Here is a 21,133-nt window from a genome sequence, read left to right as displayed (position 1 = left end):
AGGCCTGCACAACACGGAACACATGGGGAAAAGGAGGCCCCTTCTGCAGAAATGCGCAGCCTGCCGGGCTGCCTTCGTTCTGCATTACACATGGTCTGCCAACTACAAGGTGTCTGGGGAAACTGGTCCTCTGAGCAAGAAGCATTTGGACCAGCCAGACGGAGGGATGGGGCTTCTGCCTGCGCTCAAGGGGTTTGCCATATCTCCGCTCTCAAATGCGAGGCTGTGTGGATTCCGGAAAGAATGAAGAGATGCTAGCAAACTGATGGGGCCGATGGTATGTTCTCCCAGGAAAACGGGATGTGGCCACAGGGTGGGGTAAGAGGCAAAGTCTCCAAGGGGGATGTTTCCAGCCGATTTCCTGTAATGGACTAACATCATACAAGGACAAATCTTACATTCTGCCAAGGATAAGAACAGTTCCTCTGAGGAACTCAGCTACCGTTCCTGATTCATGAAAAAGGGGCCGGAAAGCCAGGAGGCACTTCTCCCCCGTGAGACCCGACTGTGCTTGCTACTCCTGCAGGCGGACACGTTCTTCTGGCCTAGCCGTTGAGGAGAAAACCAAGTCATCCATGCACTGATGCATCCCAGGCAAAGAGCTTATGCTGAAGACCAAAGAACGAAAGGAAGCAAAACATACCTTCGGAATCACTACATACAGAAAAGACGCCCAGCCCAGGACACGGTCTGGATGCCATTCTACACCCACCTGCAGAGAAGAAGCCTGCATTGCTGAGCCAACGGGCATGGCCGTGTAAGAGGCTGCGCTTTTCCAAAGAAATGCGCAGAGAGATCAGCCTTGCTCTGGGCAACTTGACCGTCTGGCTCTGCGCTCTCCTTCCCTCATTCCTCTTTCCTTTGATTCTTGTTACAGTCTTCCTAAGCGCCTAAGGTTTAATATCTTCATGGGGAACATGAGCATGTTTATTCAAGCAATGAGCGTACAGATCAAAAGGGAGAGCACTGGATGACCTCTATCAACATGGATGTAAATACTGCTCTCTGTTGCTAGCGAGCCCTCTGTGGAGATTAAAAACTGCTTTCAGGGGGAAAAATGAAGTTACTCATTTTCTGTAGTCTTTCCAAATATTGTGTCATCGTCTTAAATATTTAAAGAAAGCCTTTGTTTTGTTCCATTTCACACAGAATAGTCAAACTAAGGAAAATGACTATATATATAATCTTAATATCATTGCATGGATGTGATACCCTTGCCAAAATTAAATTAGATTACTTATTTTGCATAACACGGCAACCCACTCTGGGTAGCTAGCTATGTTGGTGGTCGTGTTGTCCAAATCCAAACAGCTTCCTGGCGGGTAGCTGGGTTGTTTTCCCTAATAAACCACCCTGAGAGTCCATGGGCTGTGCTGGGGCAACTCCAATTGCAAGGGCTTGTTCTGCTGTCCAAACCCAGCTGGTTGATCCAGTGTGGGTTGTGGAAGATGGCAAGCAACTTTTCCCATATGTTTGTCCCTGCCCAAAATACCCAGACAACCCTGCCTAAATCCCGATTTTCGTAGAAGTTCCTGGCTTTGACAGCTGTCAAAGGCAAGCTGTCAAACAGGCCTGCAGGTTATGGGGTGGTATACATAATCTGGCAAAACCCCTAAAAAGGATATGATTCCACCAGATTTATTTAAAGCCTTCCCAGAATGGTGGACCCCAATTCTGGCCAGAATGTTCGCTTTGGTTAACAAAACAGGCCAGATCCCGCCTGGCTGGAAGGTAAGCATCATAGTGCCTGGGGACAGAACTATGGGGATAGATCATGATCCACAAAATTACTCGATGTTCCAGCAAAACTCTGTAGTAAAGACCTACTGTTAAAATTGGAAGATCGGAAGAGCACATTCTACACCCAGTACAAGCAGGTCTCTAGAAAGGCCTTGGAACCACTGACCACTGCCTAACTTTGTATCAGCTGGCCCACTTTGGCATTCATGGGCACAGAAAGGCGCTCCATGTTGCGTATGTCGACCTGGCAGAGCACCTGACTCCATCAACAGATCACACCTATGGGCTAAAGCTGGCTGCAATGAACCTAGAAAAAGACTTCTCTCTCTGCTCCAGGAGATCCACAGAGACACAGTCGCACAAATCAGGGTGGGAACTTCTGGTTCCCTAACCGAAAAAAATAAAATTAAAAAATCCCTATTAGAAAAGGTGTGAAGCATGTGTGTGTGCTGGCCCCCCGAGTATCCAGTCTTTACATAAATAATACTGTAGAGAGCTTATCAGGACCATGATTCACACCCCCATCATTGGGCCAGGTAAAAATTTCAATACCAGATGCTGATGATATGGTCCTGATTTGGTTTAAGAAGGTTTTTACAACAATTAGGGCACTGTTGTAAAGAAGAAAACCTTAACATAAATTATGCTAAGACCAAAGTAACGGTCTTTGGAAAAAAAAAAAACCCCAGAATTTCATCTTGGAGCATCCTTGGTAACCCAATCAAACAGGGTTGCTTTTTTAAATACCTGGGGGTCACATCTGGGGACACTTTAAACTGGAAACTCCACCTTTGAAACAGTTAAAACCTCAGTGCTTAGGATTGCAGGGTCCATCTTGCACTTTTTTATACTAAAGGAGACATTTGATAGATCCTGCATTGAAGCTCTTTAAAACCAAGGTGGTTCCCCTTCTCCTATATGGTACTGAAGTATGTGGGTGGAATGAGAGCATACTCTCTCACTTGGCAGTAACTCAGAAGGCTTTTTTGAGGCGTATACCTGCCCTACCTAGGGGTACCCAGGCTGCTCTGTTAAGAGCAGGAACCGGGGTCCCTTCTCTTAGGGCTCCTGCGCACCTTGCCATATTAAAGCATCGGAACACCTCCTCCAGCCTCAGTTCTTTAGGGCAGAAATCATTCAAACTGTTATTCTCAAAAGGCCCTACACGACTTTGATAATACCCCTGGAGGTTCCTTAACTCCATCAAAGACAGATACTCCATCCCTGCCAACCTCCTAGGGGCTACAGCTGATAATTCCCACCTTAGAGATTGGACATTTTATTCAGATACCCTAAACTGACTGACTCTCAGTTCTGCATTCCTTGGTTTAAACAAATTAAACATGACCATCTAAGATCCGATTGCTTAGTTTCCATCCCTAATTCTCACCTTAGGGTGGCCTTTACAGCCCTTCATTTCCAAACCACGTATACAGCTTTACTATCCAGTCGCTATTCTCATATTCTCATGGAGCAGCGTGTCTATCTTGCATTATATTCTTCACTGTTCTTTATATTGTGAACCTAGAGAAAATTATTTGACTAGTATACTATCCTCCTTTAATGCCTGCTCTGATTCTGGGAAATTAGTATTTTTGTTATCAGATGCTAATGTGCATGTGCCTTACCAAGTTTCTCTTTTTTGCTCTTTTTTGCAAGCGCTAAAGAGCCTTTGAAGGGGATACCATCCTGACGTATGCCTGGTCTGTCTTTTAGTATTATGTTTTGATACATTTGATGCATGGCTTTATTTGTTAATCCAATGTTTTGCCTTGTTAACTTGTAATGGCCTATGGCTAAATGCAACAAACTGACTGAATGACTACAAAATGCAATGAATAAATAAGTGTTAGAGACAAGCTGGAGACATCAGAACTGATGGGTGTGGGACGCCGAGGAACTTGCTGCAAAGCAGGGCAAAGAGGCACCTGCTTTCTTCCACTAGCAAACATCATTTGCAGTTATGCTTTGACTTCACAGACTGTCTTTTGACAGCTGACACATCAAAACAAAGAGAAAAGAGATTTGGAGCTTCTCTGGGACAATGTCTGGGGTCAGCATCTGCTGCACTTAGCAGACACCCCCCAGGACCCTCCCCAGCTGAGATATCCCATTTTGGGGAATTCTGCGCCATATGAAAAGATCTGTACACATGTGGGGCGCATTAAAAAAGAGGCCAGTCAGTGACAGCCGTTCCAATGTGCCACTTGGGCCGTCTGGGGGGGGGGCTGTCAATTTAGAGATTGCGGTTTGTGATTGCTGGGGGGAAAGGGTGCTAGGGAAAAATGCGTGATTGGAAGGAAAGGCCTTCCACTCCTGCCAGAAAAAGCAGCGAAGGGGCAAGGCGACTGTCTGTCAGATGCACTACGGGCTGTTCACACAACCACCAACTCGTGGTGGCTCACTGCCTGGGTGGTTTATCTTGCTGTGATGTGCGCCAAGCCCAAGAACAGCCTTCCAACAATAACACACGCACTGCAGTCATGCACTTCTCATCATTGCTACAGAGAATGCTTCCCTGCCTCCAGTCCGCACAATGTAACACTAGAAAGTCGACAACAAAACCAATATTGCTCATTCCCACATACCTTTCTATTTTAGTTGCCTTTTCCCCCTTAGTTCATACATTCAATTTTAAATGTTTTAATAATTGTAGTTTTAATATTGTATTTTAGAATTTTATACGATGTAAGCCGTCCTGAGTGGAAGGACGGGATATAAATGCTCGCAATAAAATAAATTAATAAATAAATAACCAACCAACCATACATACATATATAACTGTCATTAATCTGAGTGATAATTGCATGCAGGGGAATATTAGACATGTCTGCTCAAGTTCTACTTCTTGTTTTGATTAAATGTTTGTATGTATAATGTTTAGCTTTAAAGATACACATATTTAAAAAAACAAAAACAAATAATGCTAAGAAAACAAATCCCCAGCAAACTAGGTTTGCGATTCCAAGTGGAAAGCTGTGGGGCGGTTAATGGGGAGGCAGGGGCAAAATTAAACACATCTGCATAACATTCCCATGTGGGCATCCAATGGGGCAACATTTTATAATTGTGGGCAAAGTCGTTCTGTATCTGCAACTCGGTTTTAACATCTTGCAGGAAATCCAGTGTCCCCCTGGGGCTTCCAGGCATTTCACTGTTAATGTGCTGTGTCATTTGGACATGAATACATGACAGAATCAAGCTGATTTCAGCATCTCATAATCTGCAGCGCAGCCACACAGTCGCTTCTCTGGGCGATCTGCGCAGCAGATGGCGAAAGGGCAACAGAGCCTTACTTATGCACACACACAGCTTCGGAAGAGTGACACACTACGCTGCAATCGCTTTCTCATCTCACTGACGTGATACCGTAAGCAGGATTCTTGTATAACAACTTCACCATCCCCTTATCTGCGTTCAGTCGGATCCAGACAAAAACCAGAAACAAATACATTGGTAGAACGGAATTTTCTGCCCCCCAAAATGAGAACTGACTTTTCTAGCTGCTGTCCAAAGCGAGGAAACAGCGATCGCCTCGGCGGGATCTGGGCCACCTCATGTCACTTGGGGTGCCCAGTTCGGGCTGCAGCATCTCCCCCTCCTGATAATAGAGAGCTTCTGCCTGAACGAGGGCGCAAGGACTGACCGGACAGGGCGGCAGGAGGCAAGATGCATGGCAGAGGAGAGGGGTCTGGGACCTGAGTCCATCTGCTCCCCGGTTCCCGCTGTGCTGGCACGGCCGAGGTGATGTGGGGTGAATGCATCTACCTGGGCTGCTGGTTGCAAACAGGTGCAGGCCGTCTCCCTTTTAACCTCCCCCAGTGCACAAGTATCTGGTGGCACGGCTACCGCTCCTTCAGTGGGGCCACTTAGGGTCTCTTCATACAAAGGCCTTGCCCATGCACAATTTGACTACGAATGGGGAGGCAGAACTGGCATGCGTCGCCACAGCCTGGGCGGATGAGCTTGTGGGGATCCTTTTTGCTTATCTTCTGCCCGTTCGGGTATTCAGCGCAGATTCAACCTGAATTAGACGGTCTGGGAGGGGGCGCCACTGTGGGCCATATCTTCACTTAAAGTGTCAGAGCAATATTGTTGACTGGATCCCAAAGCTGCAAAATGCTAAAGGACCGTGAAGGAATCTGGAGACGATCCATGTGGAAAAAGGGCCCAGAAACAAATTGCAGGAAGACAGAAATGCCGTCTAATGGAACTCTGACTCACATGCAAAAGGATCTTGGAATGGGAATCTCAGAGGTTCCGTTTTACGGCATTACAGAAGTGCAGTGTGGCTTGTAATTCTTTAATTTTGCTTTCCTCAAGGTCAGAGAAACAACTTCGCCCTCCTGCACATATACATCCTCAGCTCACCACAGTTCGAGCACTAAAGTACATACAGTAACACTAACTGACCACTGACTGGCAAGCCGTTTTCCTGTTTTGTCTTGTCCTGGCTCTCAGCTTTGCTTATATTGCTTCACTTCTTGAACCAGGGTTCTGGGTAACAAAGGGTTACTATTATTAGAACTTGAATGCAACCACTCATTTCTGAAGTTTGAATGGGGAGTATTTCCTTAAGCAGTGTTCGCATTAGAAAAATCACTAACTTCCTGATAAAATTTCCCAAAAAACACATCTTGGATAGGTGCTTTACCAATATTAATTTTTCAGTTGCAGATTTAACCTCTTCAATGGAAACTTTGGTCTCTAACTCTTATGGTCTTTATTAAGACCATATATATACTATTAAAATCATTTGTGCTTTAGAGGGATTATTAGATTTATATAGATTCATAAACTCATTGGTAAATTTCTTGGAAGGTAAACGCTCAATTGCTATCTAACTTTGTCAAACAGCTTAATTTCTGGATACCCTTCAAGAGAGTGGTTGTATACTTCCCTGCCTTGTTAATATATTCAAATATTTGTTGTTTTGAGTAAAATGCTGTTTTAGCAGCTGAACAGGCACCCACCAACCCTTCTCCATCTTCTCCTGTCTCCACCCCCTTGATTACTACTGGTGTTTTTGTTCCATTTCTGTTTTTTGAATTTCTTTCAAAATTGTATTACAGTTTCTATTGTTCTCTTTCTTCTGGCACAGCTATAACGAACTGCACTTACAAGCTTTAAGTGTAATCCAAACTAATAAAATGTTTGTCACAAATGGATCATTAAGAAAACCTCTAATATATAGATCCATTTTATCCATCAAAATCCTTTTTTTCAATAGCAGTGTGCTTAATTTCCACATTTCATGGACTCATGATCTCCACAGAGTTGAGGGCCTATTTCAGCCGCCTCTATTTTACGCAATAATACTGGGGTCATAAAAATATAATATTTCCTGGAGTATGGTTTAGGTCTACAAGACTATAATCCACAATCTTTTTTGCCCTACATAACAATGTCTCCATGAATCTGTTACCACTTAACCATGAGATCAGTTTTGGAGAAAAGCAAGCGCTTTTGTACGTCTATTATGCCTCGCTGCAGCATCTGAACCTTGGTTAAAACAGCATTAAAACTGCTCCCTAACATTACCTCACTTTCCATCCAGTGACTACATTCCAAAATTAAATCTCTACAGAACTGTGTTTTCCCTGAATTTCATGCAGAGATACAGTCAAATGTTAATTTAAGCTCCTTTAATGTGTCTTTAAGAAAAGGGTGACACCCGTCAGGACCATTCAGGCATGTGCATAAGGAGGGGAATACCAGGTTGTGTCCAACAAACCACTCTGTGCATGCTCAGAGATTCATTCTGGGTGATTTGTGCTTCTCGGTCAATGAAGAGCACTTTGCAAGGGAAACAGTGGGTGGCTTTCGATTGCTAGGAGGAGGAGCCTCAGCTCGCAACAGTGGCAACCCGTTTTGTTTTGGTAGAGGCAGATATATGATAAGCAAAACCATTGAACGTTGTCATAGGAAGCATTCCTATGTTTTAGATAGCATCCAAGGGGCTATGGGACAATGTGGATTTCCTGCTCTGATCTACCAGCGTGGAAAGAATCACACCAGCTGCCTCTTTGAGGCTGGAAGCAACCGTGGCACGGCGGAAAAGGCCCTTTGGTGAGTAGGGAAGGGAAGAGACTGGAGGGGTCAGGATGGGAGCTACCCCTGGGCTGCTCCGGCTGCCCACCTGCCCCCCCCCCGCCCCAAAAAGCCTCTCCAGTGAAAATGCAGAGCCAGGAATGGGGACACAAGGGTCTGTCTTCACCCTACAGAGAAGGGATGTGCTGCTCAGGTAGTCCCAAAATTCATCGCAGTAAAATTGGATCCCTTTAAGAATTCTCCTGTGTTCTGATTCTGAATATGCTTCTCGGAGGGGCAGAGGAAGCGTCCATCAGGAGTGCCCTGGCCCAAGGTGCTTTTATTTTCCTTCTTGTATAAAGAAGGCCATCTATGTATATTGCTAACATGTTTATTTTATCCACTGTTGTTCCTGCTCCAGAGATCTCTCTGGATCAAGGGGAAATAGAAAATAGCGATATAACAAAAAACAACACTCAACGCCTCCAATAGCGGGGAGTTCCTGACCGTTTCAATGGTGTATCAACAAGTATCAGAGACGCCGTCCCGTTCTGGTGGTCTTTTGGCCATCAACCACCACTTCCTCCTTTTGGCACTTAATTCTACTGTCCGTAAGACAACAGTTTTGCCTATAATTAACTAATTGAAAAAGGAATGTCCACTTGTACACATTACCCACTTTAATTGCAGGGTGTCAGCAAACATAGGTATCTTGCCACATTCCTATGAAGACCATGAAAAGATTCCATAGCCGTATTCCATGATTTCAATGCCATAAGCTTGACTGCCACATCCCTGGGAACCCAATCCTTATTTTACAAAACTACTATTAATCTTATAATAGGGTCAGTATAAATTACATGCCCTGCCTCAGTTCCAGCAATATCTCTAAAGTGCTTCCCTACATATATTTTGAATTTATTGCCCTCAGATCCCACAAGTCCTCTAGGTTGGAGGGTGTTCTGCCATACTTTATTACTCATTTCCTCCACAGTCCCAATGCATTAAAAAATCCTTAATTCTGATTCTAATTTTCTGATTTCTGGGGAAATAAACTCTAAATATTTGTAGCAGCCAGTAGAAATAAACTCTAAATATTTCTAGCCATCTTTGTCCACTACAACAATCAGGCTTTTAAAAGAATGTCTAGTTACTTACACCTGTCAAAATAATATATCTGTGGATGTGTTCATAATTCATGTACATCATACACTGCTGTCTCCTGATTTCAAATATATAGAATTCACAAACATTTTGAGCAACTGCAGCTACGGGCCCCTTCAAAAAAGTTGATTTATAAGTTCCCTCCTCTAAACTTCAGAGGAAGCGGAACGGATAGAATCGAGTCCACTTTCACACTAATCAAAGTACCATCCCTTGTCACAGAATTATTCCATATAGCCTTAATTGAAGAATTCAAAATTACACGCACGCGTCCCTGGGTCAGAAGCCTCTGCCACAGACTGGTGGAAACTACAAGCCAACTCCTCTGCTCCTGCTCCCCTGAGGGAGGTGATCGACTGCCCACCAACACACGGGAGTAACCACTGCAGGAAGATGCTTTTCGGAGCCGTTGACTTCTCCTCCCCATCCCTCTGCTTGCAACTGGTCGCAAGGATTTCCCTGGCAAGACAGGCCCGGGCACAGCCCAGTGAAAACTGCAGCTGGACTTCTTTGCTGCCTGGGCCAGGGAGGCAGCAGAGTTCGAACAAACACATCTGGGCTGGTACAAGAAACTCTAGTAATGCAATGTTTTGTCAGCTGCTGGTACCTGCTCCTTGCTCCCAGTCCTCCAGCTTAATGTCACCATAACATAAACTGTTTACAACACCAACAGCCCCTTAAATCCCTCAACGAGACACAATTACAAAACCACTGCGTGTTCACACGGTGTTCCTCAATTTAAGAGCATGGAACTGCAGTGAATGAAATAGCAAGCACGCTTCTCTGATGTTTATGCCAAGTCTTTATAAATTGCCCTTAATTGGGAAATGAAGTTGGCTCTCATTCCCAAGATCTATCTACTCAGGCCCTTGACAAATATCATCACTGCATAAATCTGATTTTTTTTTAAAGCATGTACTGCTGTCCTTGCCAGGATACTTTAAAAAAACAAAACACAAACCCTATTTTATTCAAGTCTCCACCTAGGTCGTTTTTTCCATGGAATGAACTGGGGCAAAGGAAGGGATCCCACTTACTTATAGTTGTCGTCTTCCACAAATTTTTGAAGCTCCTCAATGTATCGAACAGACTTTAAGTATTTTTGCACATGGGGTAATGTTATAAGATGATCTGCATTAAAAGAAATAGAGCATATAAATCCCAAAGCTGACAAGAAGAAAAGCAGTTCCTGTGCTCCAACCACATGCTTCAATCTTTCCTTCTTTCCACTCTCTAGTCTGAAAAGTGGCCCCGATCATATTTTCCCCAAGCTGAGAGGATCAGCCGAAGGATTGGAGTTTATGAAGCACCACACCGGAATGCTACGGACGAGTGTGCCCTTGGCTCAGGCTACGCACGGACAAGACACGTTCTGTGATGCAGTTCTTTTTAGCGTGAAAATCAGGATAAGCAAACTAGCTGGGCGAGGAGATGACTGGCAGGGAAAGGAAAGAAGGAACTTGCCATGAATTTTCATTCCAATTTATGTGCTTGCAGAGTGCTTCCTCTGGGTGGGCAGACAGGGCTGCAGGGAGACACCACGGGAAGGAGCTTCTCCTCTGCCCGGAGCCTTCTTTTTTGTTAAAGGGCAATTTAACGAAAGGTGGTTTCGTTGGTGGTTTCCCTCTTCCTGCTGGCCCCTGTGGGGGAGTCTATACCTCCGGGATGCACAAGCTGCCTCAGAGAAGGCAACCGTGTTGATGTAATGACGCCCCACTGCATGGACAGGGCTGCAGCTCTCGGCTCCGCATGCTAGTTCGGCGAGAAGGGAAGTGGCTATAATCGTGGAAGGTGCAAACTTTTCAAGGAATGAAAGGCACCTGGGTCAGACAGCTCAGACTAAGCACTCCTGCCCACATAGCCAGGGGCATCCAGAAATCAAATAACTCTGTCCAGCGGATGTGTGCGAGAGCTGAACTTTCTAGAACCCTGAAGAAACAGAGGGCTCTGCTAAAATTCACACGGCAGGGGGACTGACAGAAAAACAGGGCAAGATTTTCTCCTTAGATCCACAGAGCAAGTCGATTTTGGAATCGGCTACAGCATAACTGAAGATGAACAAGAACTATTGGGCTCCCATTGGCTCATCTACGGCTGCCGTCTAGCACTGTGAGGCACCAGTGCCGAGCTAATATTTATTAACTCTATATTAACTGAATTATCTATTCATTTGTTATTTATTAAACATTGGGTATACCATTCACTCAGCCAAGCTGGCTCCCTGAAGAGGGCTGGGAACGTTCTTGGATAATGCACTTTATCAGGATCAGCCTCCACTGAACAGAAAGCCAATTCCTGGATCTTGAGCGGGAACAGTGGTGTGCCGGTACCTGCCAGGAGAGCTTTGTGGGGATTGGGCAGGTGGGCATGTGCATTTCTGTGTGTATCTGCGGTGGGCTGAAACTTAATGCTACCTATTTTAACACGTGGCAACAGAGAATCTACTCTGGCTCTCTGGAGGCACCTACAATAATCCAGTCTACTGAAGTAATCTCATTCCCACTATGCGGAATGCTTGGCAGAGCGGTAGCCCGCACCACTGTTTTGACAGTGACCTTGAAGTCCTCCTGCTGGAGGATTAAGTCTTTCATACTTCCATAGTGAATGTAGCTCTTGCAGTCCTGCTGTCCAGCTAGGTGGGAATGCTGTCCCCTGCCTGTTATTCTGGAAGGCCCATTAACCGGGTTGCTGTCAAGAGTATAGCAGGCCGTTACGGCAGCTGAACTGGGATGCTTGGTGAAAAAAAATGGTGGAGAGCACGCCCAAGATGGGCACTCTGGTTCTCTCACGACTGTCCCCATGAAAAGTCTTGCCAGAAGAACATCAGGCCTAGCAGTCCACCTGGCATCATAAACCCCCGTATCTCATGTGGGACATTTCCCAGTTCTCATGCCTGCATCAGAGGAAGAACACTTTCAGCTGTCCTAAAAGTGCTTTGTGTGCCTGTTTTCTCTGAGACAGGCACAGCTAGTCTGAGTATTCTCTTCCCCATTCCTGAAGGTGACAGAAGAGTGGTATGATCTGAATTGGAAAGGATTCCCCCCTCGCCAGGCAAGGAGTCCCATAAAGTGGCCCGGAAATTAAGGCAATATCTGGAACCTCCTGCTTGGGGTCTCTGAGGAGAGTAACAAGGATCTGACCGTGCTAATGTGCGTTGGGCCAACAAAAACAAAAACACACAAAACAAATTGGCATTAAAACTGAAATTCCACAGAGGGTGAATGAAAACGAAAGGAACATCCTCTGCATGTTAAAAATGAACAAGCCCCAAGATGCTGGAAAATGGGGCCCCTTTTCAGATTATGCACACGTTTAGTTCTGTATCGCCCCACAGCCAAAGCTCTTTGGGTGGTTTAGAGTCCATAAAAACAGACGATAAAAGTACAAGTATCATACAATCAGAAAAAAAAGTTTAAAATGACAAAAACACATAATAAAAGCAGACAATAACAAGGAATAACAAAAATGAGGGAAAATGAAAAAAGTTTAAAAGTGTGGACGTTTATGCTCTAAATTGTTAGCAGTGTGGACATTCTGATTTAAATGATCTCTTAAGGCCCATCTTTATATGAGGTACACGGGAACTACTTTCCTATATTACTGTAATATCCGTAAAGAAGAAAAATACCAACCATAGCTACAGGAAACTTGCAAATCAGCAATTATTCGAAGGATATTGTTCATTTGATTGGATCTTTGTTCATTCTCCATGATGCTGCATGAAGCAGGATATGCTGAATCAATGTAGATTAAATCCAACAGGTAGATCCCTGAAATTAAAGAAGGGGGAAGGTTAATTGACGTACTCTATCAAGGTGTAAGAAAATTCAGTGCAAAGGACAGCACCGTCAGGAACAGCTGGAGAGCTCACTCAAGGACATTATGAGATTGGCAGTGTAACATCCGTGGCGGCCCAGGAGACTGAAGGAAAGCAAGCGAAGCAAGCACGCTGAGCTTCCAGGTGCTCCTCTTTGGCAAGGTCTCTTTGCTTAATACGGACTTAAACCTCCTTCGGTTTGGAAGTTAAATGCAAGGGATGATTGGATTTGCATACTTCTCCACTTGTCTGCTCACAACCAGAACGTTCTTGGTTGCCATAATCAAAATTCGATTCTTGGCATCATTTCAGGGCTACCCAGTAATTCATAATAATCTTATTGTTTGCAGATCTTGCATGCTGCAAAATCAACAGTCGACCATCATGCTGAGGTTGCATTTTATTCTTTCTTTGGTGCTAGTGGAGACATTTATTAAGTTCATGACTCAACAGGAGAAGCCACGATGTTACGGGGGAAAGAATTAGTCATACGTGGATTCCTGCTCAAAAATGAATGACAGGCATGTTATTACTTTGATTGCAAGAGGTATCCCAAGGTCAGAATCACTACATACAGAAGGCTAGGAATCACGTCTACCTGTGAGAGCTTACACAGCAAAATATAAGGGTATAGGGAAAGAAAGCATGGCTGGCTTGCACTCACAGGAAGTCTGCTATGAAGCAGAATGTAAAAATAAATCTCAGGATTTTATCTTGTTTGGACAATATTGCACAGACACTATTTTTTTCTCTCCTGCCGTTCGAAAACACAAAAGAGCAGAAGAACAAAGGAGATGAATGGAGAAGTGTCTAGCTACTGGTAGGGTCAAGTGGGTACAGCTTTTCAAAATGCTTTCTAAAGGATCTATGATCTCACTCACACTCACGCACACACACCGTATCAACACACTAATCATGCAATTAGCAAGGAAGAGGCGGACGGGGAGCCCGGAGGCGAAAACTAATTTGAGCGGTGAAAGACTTCCATGCTGCAGAAGGAGACAAATGCAACAAGGAAATCGCCGAGGGGCCCCGCGGACTGCGAGAAATGCGCAAACGCGATCGGCCCATCGGCGTCGCCGTGTTTTATGATTACGAACCAATTCTGTTCTCATTTATTCAGCTGTTGTATACACCAAAGCAACGTAACGCAGGACGTCTCCACCTTCTCATGGGTTTAAGTGCAGTGACTCAAAAGCAGAGGCGGAAAGTAAAATGGGCTGGAGCACAGAATGATTACGTAAATAAATTTAGACATTTGAAATTTCTGTCACTAGGAAAGGCCTACCGGGAAGAGGGAGGAGAGGCCGCACTCCAGCAACACCCCACACGCAGCTAGTTCTGCTTTGCGGGGTGGGGCCCTGCCCGATCCCTGGAGCAGGAGGAGGGCTGCTGCTCGCGATCCAGGCTGCCACCCTGTACTTGGGGCATAGACGGTGACGGGGGCAGGCGCCCCCACCAGCAGCTGCAGAAGCCGATGCTTCCACAGGAGATCGGGAGCACCCGGTCCATTCCACGTCGCTGTCCGGAGCATGGAGTGGAAATCAGGGAAGCCACGACCCACCGACCTAAAGTCCCGCTTTGGCGCTTTGTGGGGAGGCTGGCCGGAGGGGGCAATGGAATTTTGCAGCTCTTGTCCAACAGCTCGCTGGCTGTGGGGTCTCGCCCATGCGGGATCACTCAGTAGAGCTGCAAGAGCAAACTAATATTCCCTCTTTAGAATAATTTAATATGGCATTTTGCATCCTCTGAATGGTTGCCACCTATTTTCAGTTTTGAACATGCAGGCACTGCCACTGACTTTACAGCAGACGACTCTGGCCATGTTCTGGAAAAAAAAAATGATGCTGTTCAGTAAAGGAATGAATTTAAATGAAAATTTAAGGTAATCCTCCCTTGTAAATGGACCATAGATTGCTGCACTGGATACGCAGGCTGCTAGCAGTTTGCGGTCCGTGAACGCAGTGCCCTGGCTGGCTGGCTGGTCTTCAACAGGTTCTCCCTGGCTAGTTTCTCCCCATCCCTGCCCCTGCGTCTGTACAAGGCAATGAAGGGCAATCTTGTAATGAAGTAAAGCCTACACAGGGCAGATGCTGGAAATCAGTCAAATGATCACTGCATCATAAGGCTCCCCTCTGATGAAGACTTGGCAAGCAGATGTGGCTATAATTTCCATGCATTTCTGTTATGTATTTAAAATACCGACAGCTGCCTTTTCCACAAATTGAACTCAAAGGCTTTTGGGCAAGTTGCATCATACAAGATGAAATACAGCACACACTTATCCATACTTTGTAATACATCACAAAGTATAATAGTAACAATAACGACAAAATACAATTACAGTATCTAAAGGTGGTTCTCCCAGGGAAATATTAGAATTGGCTGCCTGCACGTAATGCTATAGTGTGAGAAGAAAGGTCACTTTTATCCCTTGCAAAGAAGCTGCTAGCCATATCACACGAAACATGAAATATGTTCAGATTGAAGTCGGCAAGCCCCTGGTTTAAAAAAGCAGCATTGTTAACTGCCCCACCACCCTGAGCATTTCCCTCCTCATAATTCACACCATCATCAATCAGGCTGCTTTGCCCATGAACTGAAAGTAGGATGGGTGAACTGAAGGGTTTACAGGGTATGAATATGCCTGCAGTGTATTGAGAGTCATGGCGCCGGAGCTGTTGAGGCAGGGTGGGGTCCACCTTGACCCTTTTAAGGCCAACAGACAGAATGCATAAGCACACACTGATATTCAGAGAGAGATAAAATTAAGAACGGAGGGTTGCTGTGCAATGTCCAGAGGTGTCAAAGGAATAGCTCCAATTTATTGTAAGCCGCCCAGACAGCCCTTTGGGCTATGGAGCAGCACAGAAATAGAATGAATAAATAAATCCCTTGCCGCATGCTATAAGTCGTATCTGATGCCTATGCTGCTCACACAATCAGCAAGTGGCTTTTTGGCCAGAACTGGGCAGATTTCAGAGGATGCCTCCTGGCCCATCAGCTCTCAGACTACAGGTGCAGGGTCCCCATGGAAGAGTCCAAGTTCCAACAATGAGGTTTATTTCGCTATTTAAAGGTTTTATATACCGTCAAATCATTATAAAAACTCAAGAAGGTTTACATAGAGAAAAAAAATATTAAAAATGATCATCGCAACAATAAAACTGTTAAAAATGCCTACCTGCCAGTCCTTGATGCAGCTAATTGAAATACCATTATCAATTAAAAAGGGTTCAGCCTCATGCCAGAATGAATACAGCTCCTCTCTGGGGAGCAAGTTCCGTAATTGGAGTGCGATCTCAGAAAAAGCCCCCCATCTCTTTCGAGGGGGGCTCCTGGAGGAGGATTGCCGCAGGTGATCTTAGGATTCAGGCTGGCTTGTATGGAAGGAGACGATCCCTTAGATAACCATGTCCCAAAGGTTTAGTGCTTTATATGTTATTGTTAAAACCTTGAACCAGGCCTGGACGTCAACTGGGAGCCAGTGTGGCTGATATAGGACTGGTGTGATGTGTTCTCGTCTGCCAGTCCCCATCAGCAAACTGGCAGGTTGGGCCAGTTCTGGACCTACAGCAATGCCTGGATGGTCCAAGGGCAGCCCCATGTCCACCGTGTTACAATAGTCTGAGCAGGAGGTTACCAGAGCATTAATTACTGTTGCTAAGGCTTGGAGGTTGGTATATGGGCCTGCCTCCATCCACCCTGTTGTCAAAATGGCTTCCTAGCTAAATCAAGGACACAGGCATTTGAGCAGGAATATGTAACATTTTTCTGAAAAGATTCTGCTTCAGAATTTTTACTTTGGCTTTGCCTGTTGCATAACAGAAGAAAAGTACATTCTATTATGCAGGAAATAACTTGTAGTTTATTAAACAAAACTACCACATTTCCACAGAAAGCTTTCCATTTTCTTTCTGTCTTTTTCTTTTTGGAAAGAGAATGCATTTATGATTAAAACGACATTTTTTCCATGTTGTCTTGCCCTGCCTTGGAAAGAACACTCTAAGATTTCAGAAAGGAAGAAGGTTGGCTCCCAGAGCTGCACTCATGTGGTTTTATCACATCAGGGTCTCTTGATAAATTCCAAAGACTAAAATAACAGGAACAGCAGCTGTGAGAGTGAAATGCAGATTTCATCCCACTCCAAGAAGCAAACTGTCATGAAATATTCCATAGGGCACATTTGGAGTGAAAAAAAACCCCCATAAACAAAACATCATCCAGGATTGGGCAATATGGACAAGAAACGCTAATTAACATCCCATTACATCATAATGCACATGTGGAAGATAAAACTGCAGAGATATTTTTGGAATAGATTATCTTCATGTAAGACAACTTAAGTAACTGCAACCTAGCATTTTTAAGTTTCCATTCTTTCAAAATGTAGTCATTCCATCTGGGAATCGAAAATCATTTCCTGCAGATGAAATATCTTCATGCATTCTATTCTAGCACCCAGCAAAGTTTGGGGGGTTACCACCTACACCCCTGATGTCATTTCTCAAGCAGCTAAGTGATCTGAAGGAAAGCCAGGCAGCTCACCAGAGATACTACACATCTGGGGGGGAAAGCAAAATGTCATCTACTCCAAACCCAGACTTCTTGGATGCATGTTCGTGAGCCCACATTCAACGTTTTCCCCATAAATGTGCTTAGAAATGTGTTGCAGCAAGTTTACACAATGAGTCAAATGCTTTTGTTTTTCTGTGTTCTACATGTGTCTTTGATCATTTCAAACTTCCCGTGTAAGAATTTTTCCTACCCATCTGAAGCACTTCTTTTGGGTGCATGTCCCACTTCCAGCTCCCCCGGCTCCACCATGGCTGCATGTTTGTTAGAGTATTTTTGCTGCCATGCCACAAAACGGCCATTGTTTGCCTTTTCCAACCATCCAGAATGATGGAAGGTGTAGCCATGGGAAGACTAACAGCACCAGTCTTCAGTCTGCATGGTTTAATGCTTGCATGCTGTCAGTGCGTGAGTCTCTTACGAAGGCATCATCTAGTGACATGAAGCGAAGGTTACAGATGCAGAGGACGAAGCAAAGCAGCCAGTGTGGCTGGGAGCTGCCAGAACAAGCACATGCTTTAACAGACAAAATTGACAGGAACTTGCTCCAATCTCTGGACAGTGAAAGGGTCAGGAAACATGGTGGCACATAGTGCATGTCTTGGCTGAAAATGTATTTAGAAAAAGAGAGGAGGTTTTGCTGAAAAAGTGCTTTTTAAAAGGCTATTCTGAACTTGTTTTCATTGTCTTTTCCACCCATCATGTCACAATCTGGGAAACCAGTGGAGTTCAGCTGAACTCAAGCCTCTTGACAAATTCTCTGCTCGTTCAAATGAACTCACAGAATCATAGAATAGAAGAGTTGGAAGGGGCCAAGGAGGCCATCGAGTCCAACCTCTGCTGTTGCAGGACACCAAGTCACACCATCCCACTTGGATGGCTGTCCAGTTTCACCTTTAATGTCTCCAGTGTGGGAGAGCCCCCCACCTCTCCAGGCAGCTGGTCCCACTACTGCACTGCTCTGACAGTGAGGAAATTTTTCCTGATATCAAGTTGTCACAGCTTGAGTTGATTATTCCGTGATCTATACTCTGGCATCAGCAAGAAGAGATCTTGACCTTCCTTTTTGTGACATCCCTTGTAGGTACCTATAGAGGAATATCATGTCCCCCTTCAGCCTTCTCTTCTCAAGGCTGAACATGCCCAGTTCTCTGTTTTTCCTCATAGGGCAGTGTTTCCTGGATCATTTTTGTTGTCCTCCTCTGGACCCTTTCTAATTTTTCTGCAACTTTCTTGAATCCTGGTGCCCTGAACTGGATGCTGTATTCCAGATGAGGTCTGACCAGTGACAACTATAGAGGAACTACTCCTTCTCGTGATTTGGAAGTAATATTTCTGTTAATGCATCCCAAAATAGGATCTGCCCTTTTTGCAGCTGCATTGCATTGCTGGTTCATATTTAGCCTATTGTCCACAATAACTCCAAGTTCTTTTTCCTTTTCAGTTCGGTTGAGCCACGTATTCCCCCTCTTGTGTCGATGCCTTTGGTTTCTTTTTCTGAGGTGGAGGACTTGGCACTTGTCCTTGTCGAATCTCATTCTGTTGCTTTCACATTTATCAAAATCACCTTGAATCTTCATTCTGTCTTCTAGGGTGTTCACCATTCCACTCAAGTCCACCCAACTCCATCTTAGCTGTCCTGATTTTACTGGAGGAAGTATTTTCCTAGCCCACCTGAGAAATGGCACCTTCCCACATGAGCTTGCTTAGGTTTTAAGGTTTTTTGAGGAGACCCTTCTCTGACCCACCTCAATGGGGATGTGAGGCAGGGCCTTCTTGGTGGTTGCTTCCAGACTCTACATCTCTTTCCCAAAGAAGCTAAGTTGGGGCTCTCCCAGAGCACAAATCAAATCAATAAACAATTCCTGAAATATTGATCTGCAGATCAATGTTTGCTTTGTTCTTTCTTTTGCACTGTCTCCCAAAGCTGCAAGACAGAACCTGGGAGGACTCCAATTTGTGTTTTCTCTGGTTTAAGGCCTCCAGTAGCTGTGAAGGGATCGCTTTATATTATCAAATGTCAAGCTATGGGTGACACTTGGACGTGCCCATTGCACTTCTCCATTTCTGGAAGTTCAGTATTTTCCGTGATTTTCTCTCACAGATTTGACCGCTATGGAGCCATCAGATCCTCCAATGGTTTCCGTGTCGATTCCTCCAAAGACACTTTTAAAAGACCCCTTGGATTCAGTGCTGGTGCTCCGCAGAGAACTTGAGACCAGTTCCCCTACGTACGGGGTCCTTTGTTATCTTCAGATCACTGCTAATAAGTGGCTCAGTTTGGCCTCGTTCAACCATTTCCCCATTTCATAGTGTCTTTCATGCACGGAAACTTGCTGTTGATGTTTTTACATGGCAGGAGGTTATACAGACTGCCTTTAGAACATGCGTGCTTATTTTACAATTGGCACCAACACTGAATGTGTCTTAACACTGTACGGCTGCATATGTTGCTGGACGTTGTTCCTTTTTTATAACCATTTTATTGGTGCTACAACAGTATGTTCACTGGAAGCCTGCTCAGTTGAAGAAAAGGGTTTAATTAAATGAATTGTGCAATAAAAGTGATTCTGAGAAATATGATAATCATGTTGACCCTTCAGGACATAAATTATAACATCCACTCTCATTTTCACTTGACCAACAACAATAAATGCTTCTAATTACTTGAAAGACCCACTGAATATTCTGAGAAACTATACTATTTATGATTTCTTCAAAAAAAAAAAGTACTGAGGAAAAGAGCTGGACAGAGAGGATGTGGAAATGCAGAGCAGACTAAGGAAAAAGAGAAAAAAATAACATCATTGGAGATGAGCGGAACAGAATTTTCTGAACTGTCCCGACAAGGGTGTGTGGATAATTATAAACTCATTATCCTAGTGTGAGAGGCTGTTAGAAAGGCTGTTCAAGACATGGAGCAGCAACCAAGAGATGGGGAGGAAGGAGAGGGGAAAAGAACGGATCCGGGCCCAATCTGGCTCCAAAGGGAATTCCTTCAGTTCGAAGGAGTCTCACTGTGGCTTCTAACTGCCGTTGCAGATCCAACACACACACACACTAGTTCCGAAAGGAAGAAATCCTGGCAACCTCTTGCACTGGCACTCTTCCACTCTGGCCTCCTTCCTGCTTGGGGGCACCTGCCTCGGGGGGCCTGCTAGAGTTTGGCTGTGTTTCCAAAAGCAGGCCTGTCTGTACGATCCATTAGAAACGAATGGGCAAAGAAGGACCTGCGACGCGACACTCTTGAGCACCCCTGCCTCCTTCGCCATGAGTAAGATTTTGCTGGCTTCATGGATTCCAGTCAAAATGGCGGGGGGGGGGGCACCACATTGTTCCTCCAAACAAGACAAAATGCAACAACCATACCAAAACAACGACTTGTGTTTATTACATTTTTATTGTTTAGGGGTGCACTTGTGTATTAATATTTATTATGGGTTTCACTGGGAGCTAAAACTCTAATATCTTTAGGAATGGCTACAGTTAATTGGTTCGCAGTATTTTCTGGGGTGTATACTTTGGATGAATGAATATAAAATTATAATATATGATCTTGTGCTTTAGATAGCTGCTGAGGAAAAAGTTCATTTCTGGAAAGTTGGGCAGGCATTTTTATGATTTTGTGCCACTTTTGCTTTTTTGGCTGAGGGATAATTTTCTAGGTGGATAATTTCCAGTCTAAATATATACACAATTACATTGCCAAGCGAAAAGCATCACACAAAATCCCCCAAATATAAGCAAATTGCATCTGCAGTACTTCCTAACTTTGTGAGAGCCTTTTTTTTCCCAATCAGAGTATGC

The 21,133-nt window shown here is 44.6% G+C and overlaps 1 protein-coding gene across 6 annotated transcripts in view; it reads right to left on the bottom strand.

The window, feature by feature from the left end:
• RALGPS1 (Ral GEF with PH domain and SH3 binding motif 1) overlaps window positions 1-21,133 on the bottom strand; it is a 168,654-nt gene that overhangs the window by 48,117 nt on the left and 99,404 nt on the right. For all 6 annotated transcript variants that reach the window (XR_006415633.1, XM_044439835.1, XM_044439834.1 and 3 more), the window contains 2 exons: window positions 12,567-12,704; window positions 9,972-10,065 (listed from right to left, as the gene is read on the bottom strand). Coding sequence is in view for 5 of the 6 variants with exons in the window: in XM_044439835.1 (XP_044295770.1) it covers window positions 9,972-10,065; window positions 12,567-12,704 (232 nt within the window). In the remaining variant the exon portion in view is untranslated. The remainder of the gene's footprint in view (window positions 1-9,971; window positions 10,066-12,566; window positions 12,705-21,133) is intronic.

This window comes from Varanus komodoensis, unplaced genomic scaffold (genome assembly GCF_004798865.1).
Source record: "Varanus komodoensis strain SLA01 unplaced genomic scaffold, ASM479886v1 scaffold36, whole genome shotgun sequence".
NCBI classification, from domain to species: Eukaryota; Metazoa; Chordata; class Lepidosauria; order Squamata; family Varanidae; genus Varanus; species Varanus komodoensis.
This window is presented reverse-complemented; position numbering and strand designations above follow the sequence as displayed.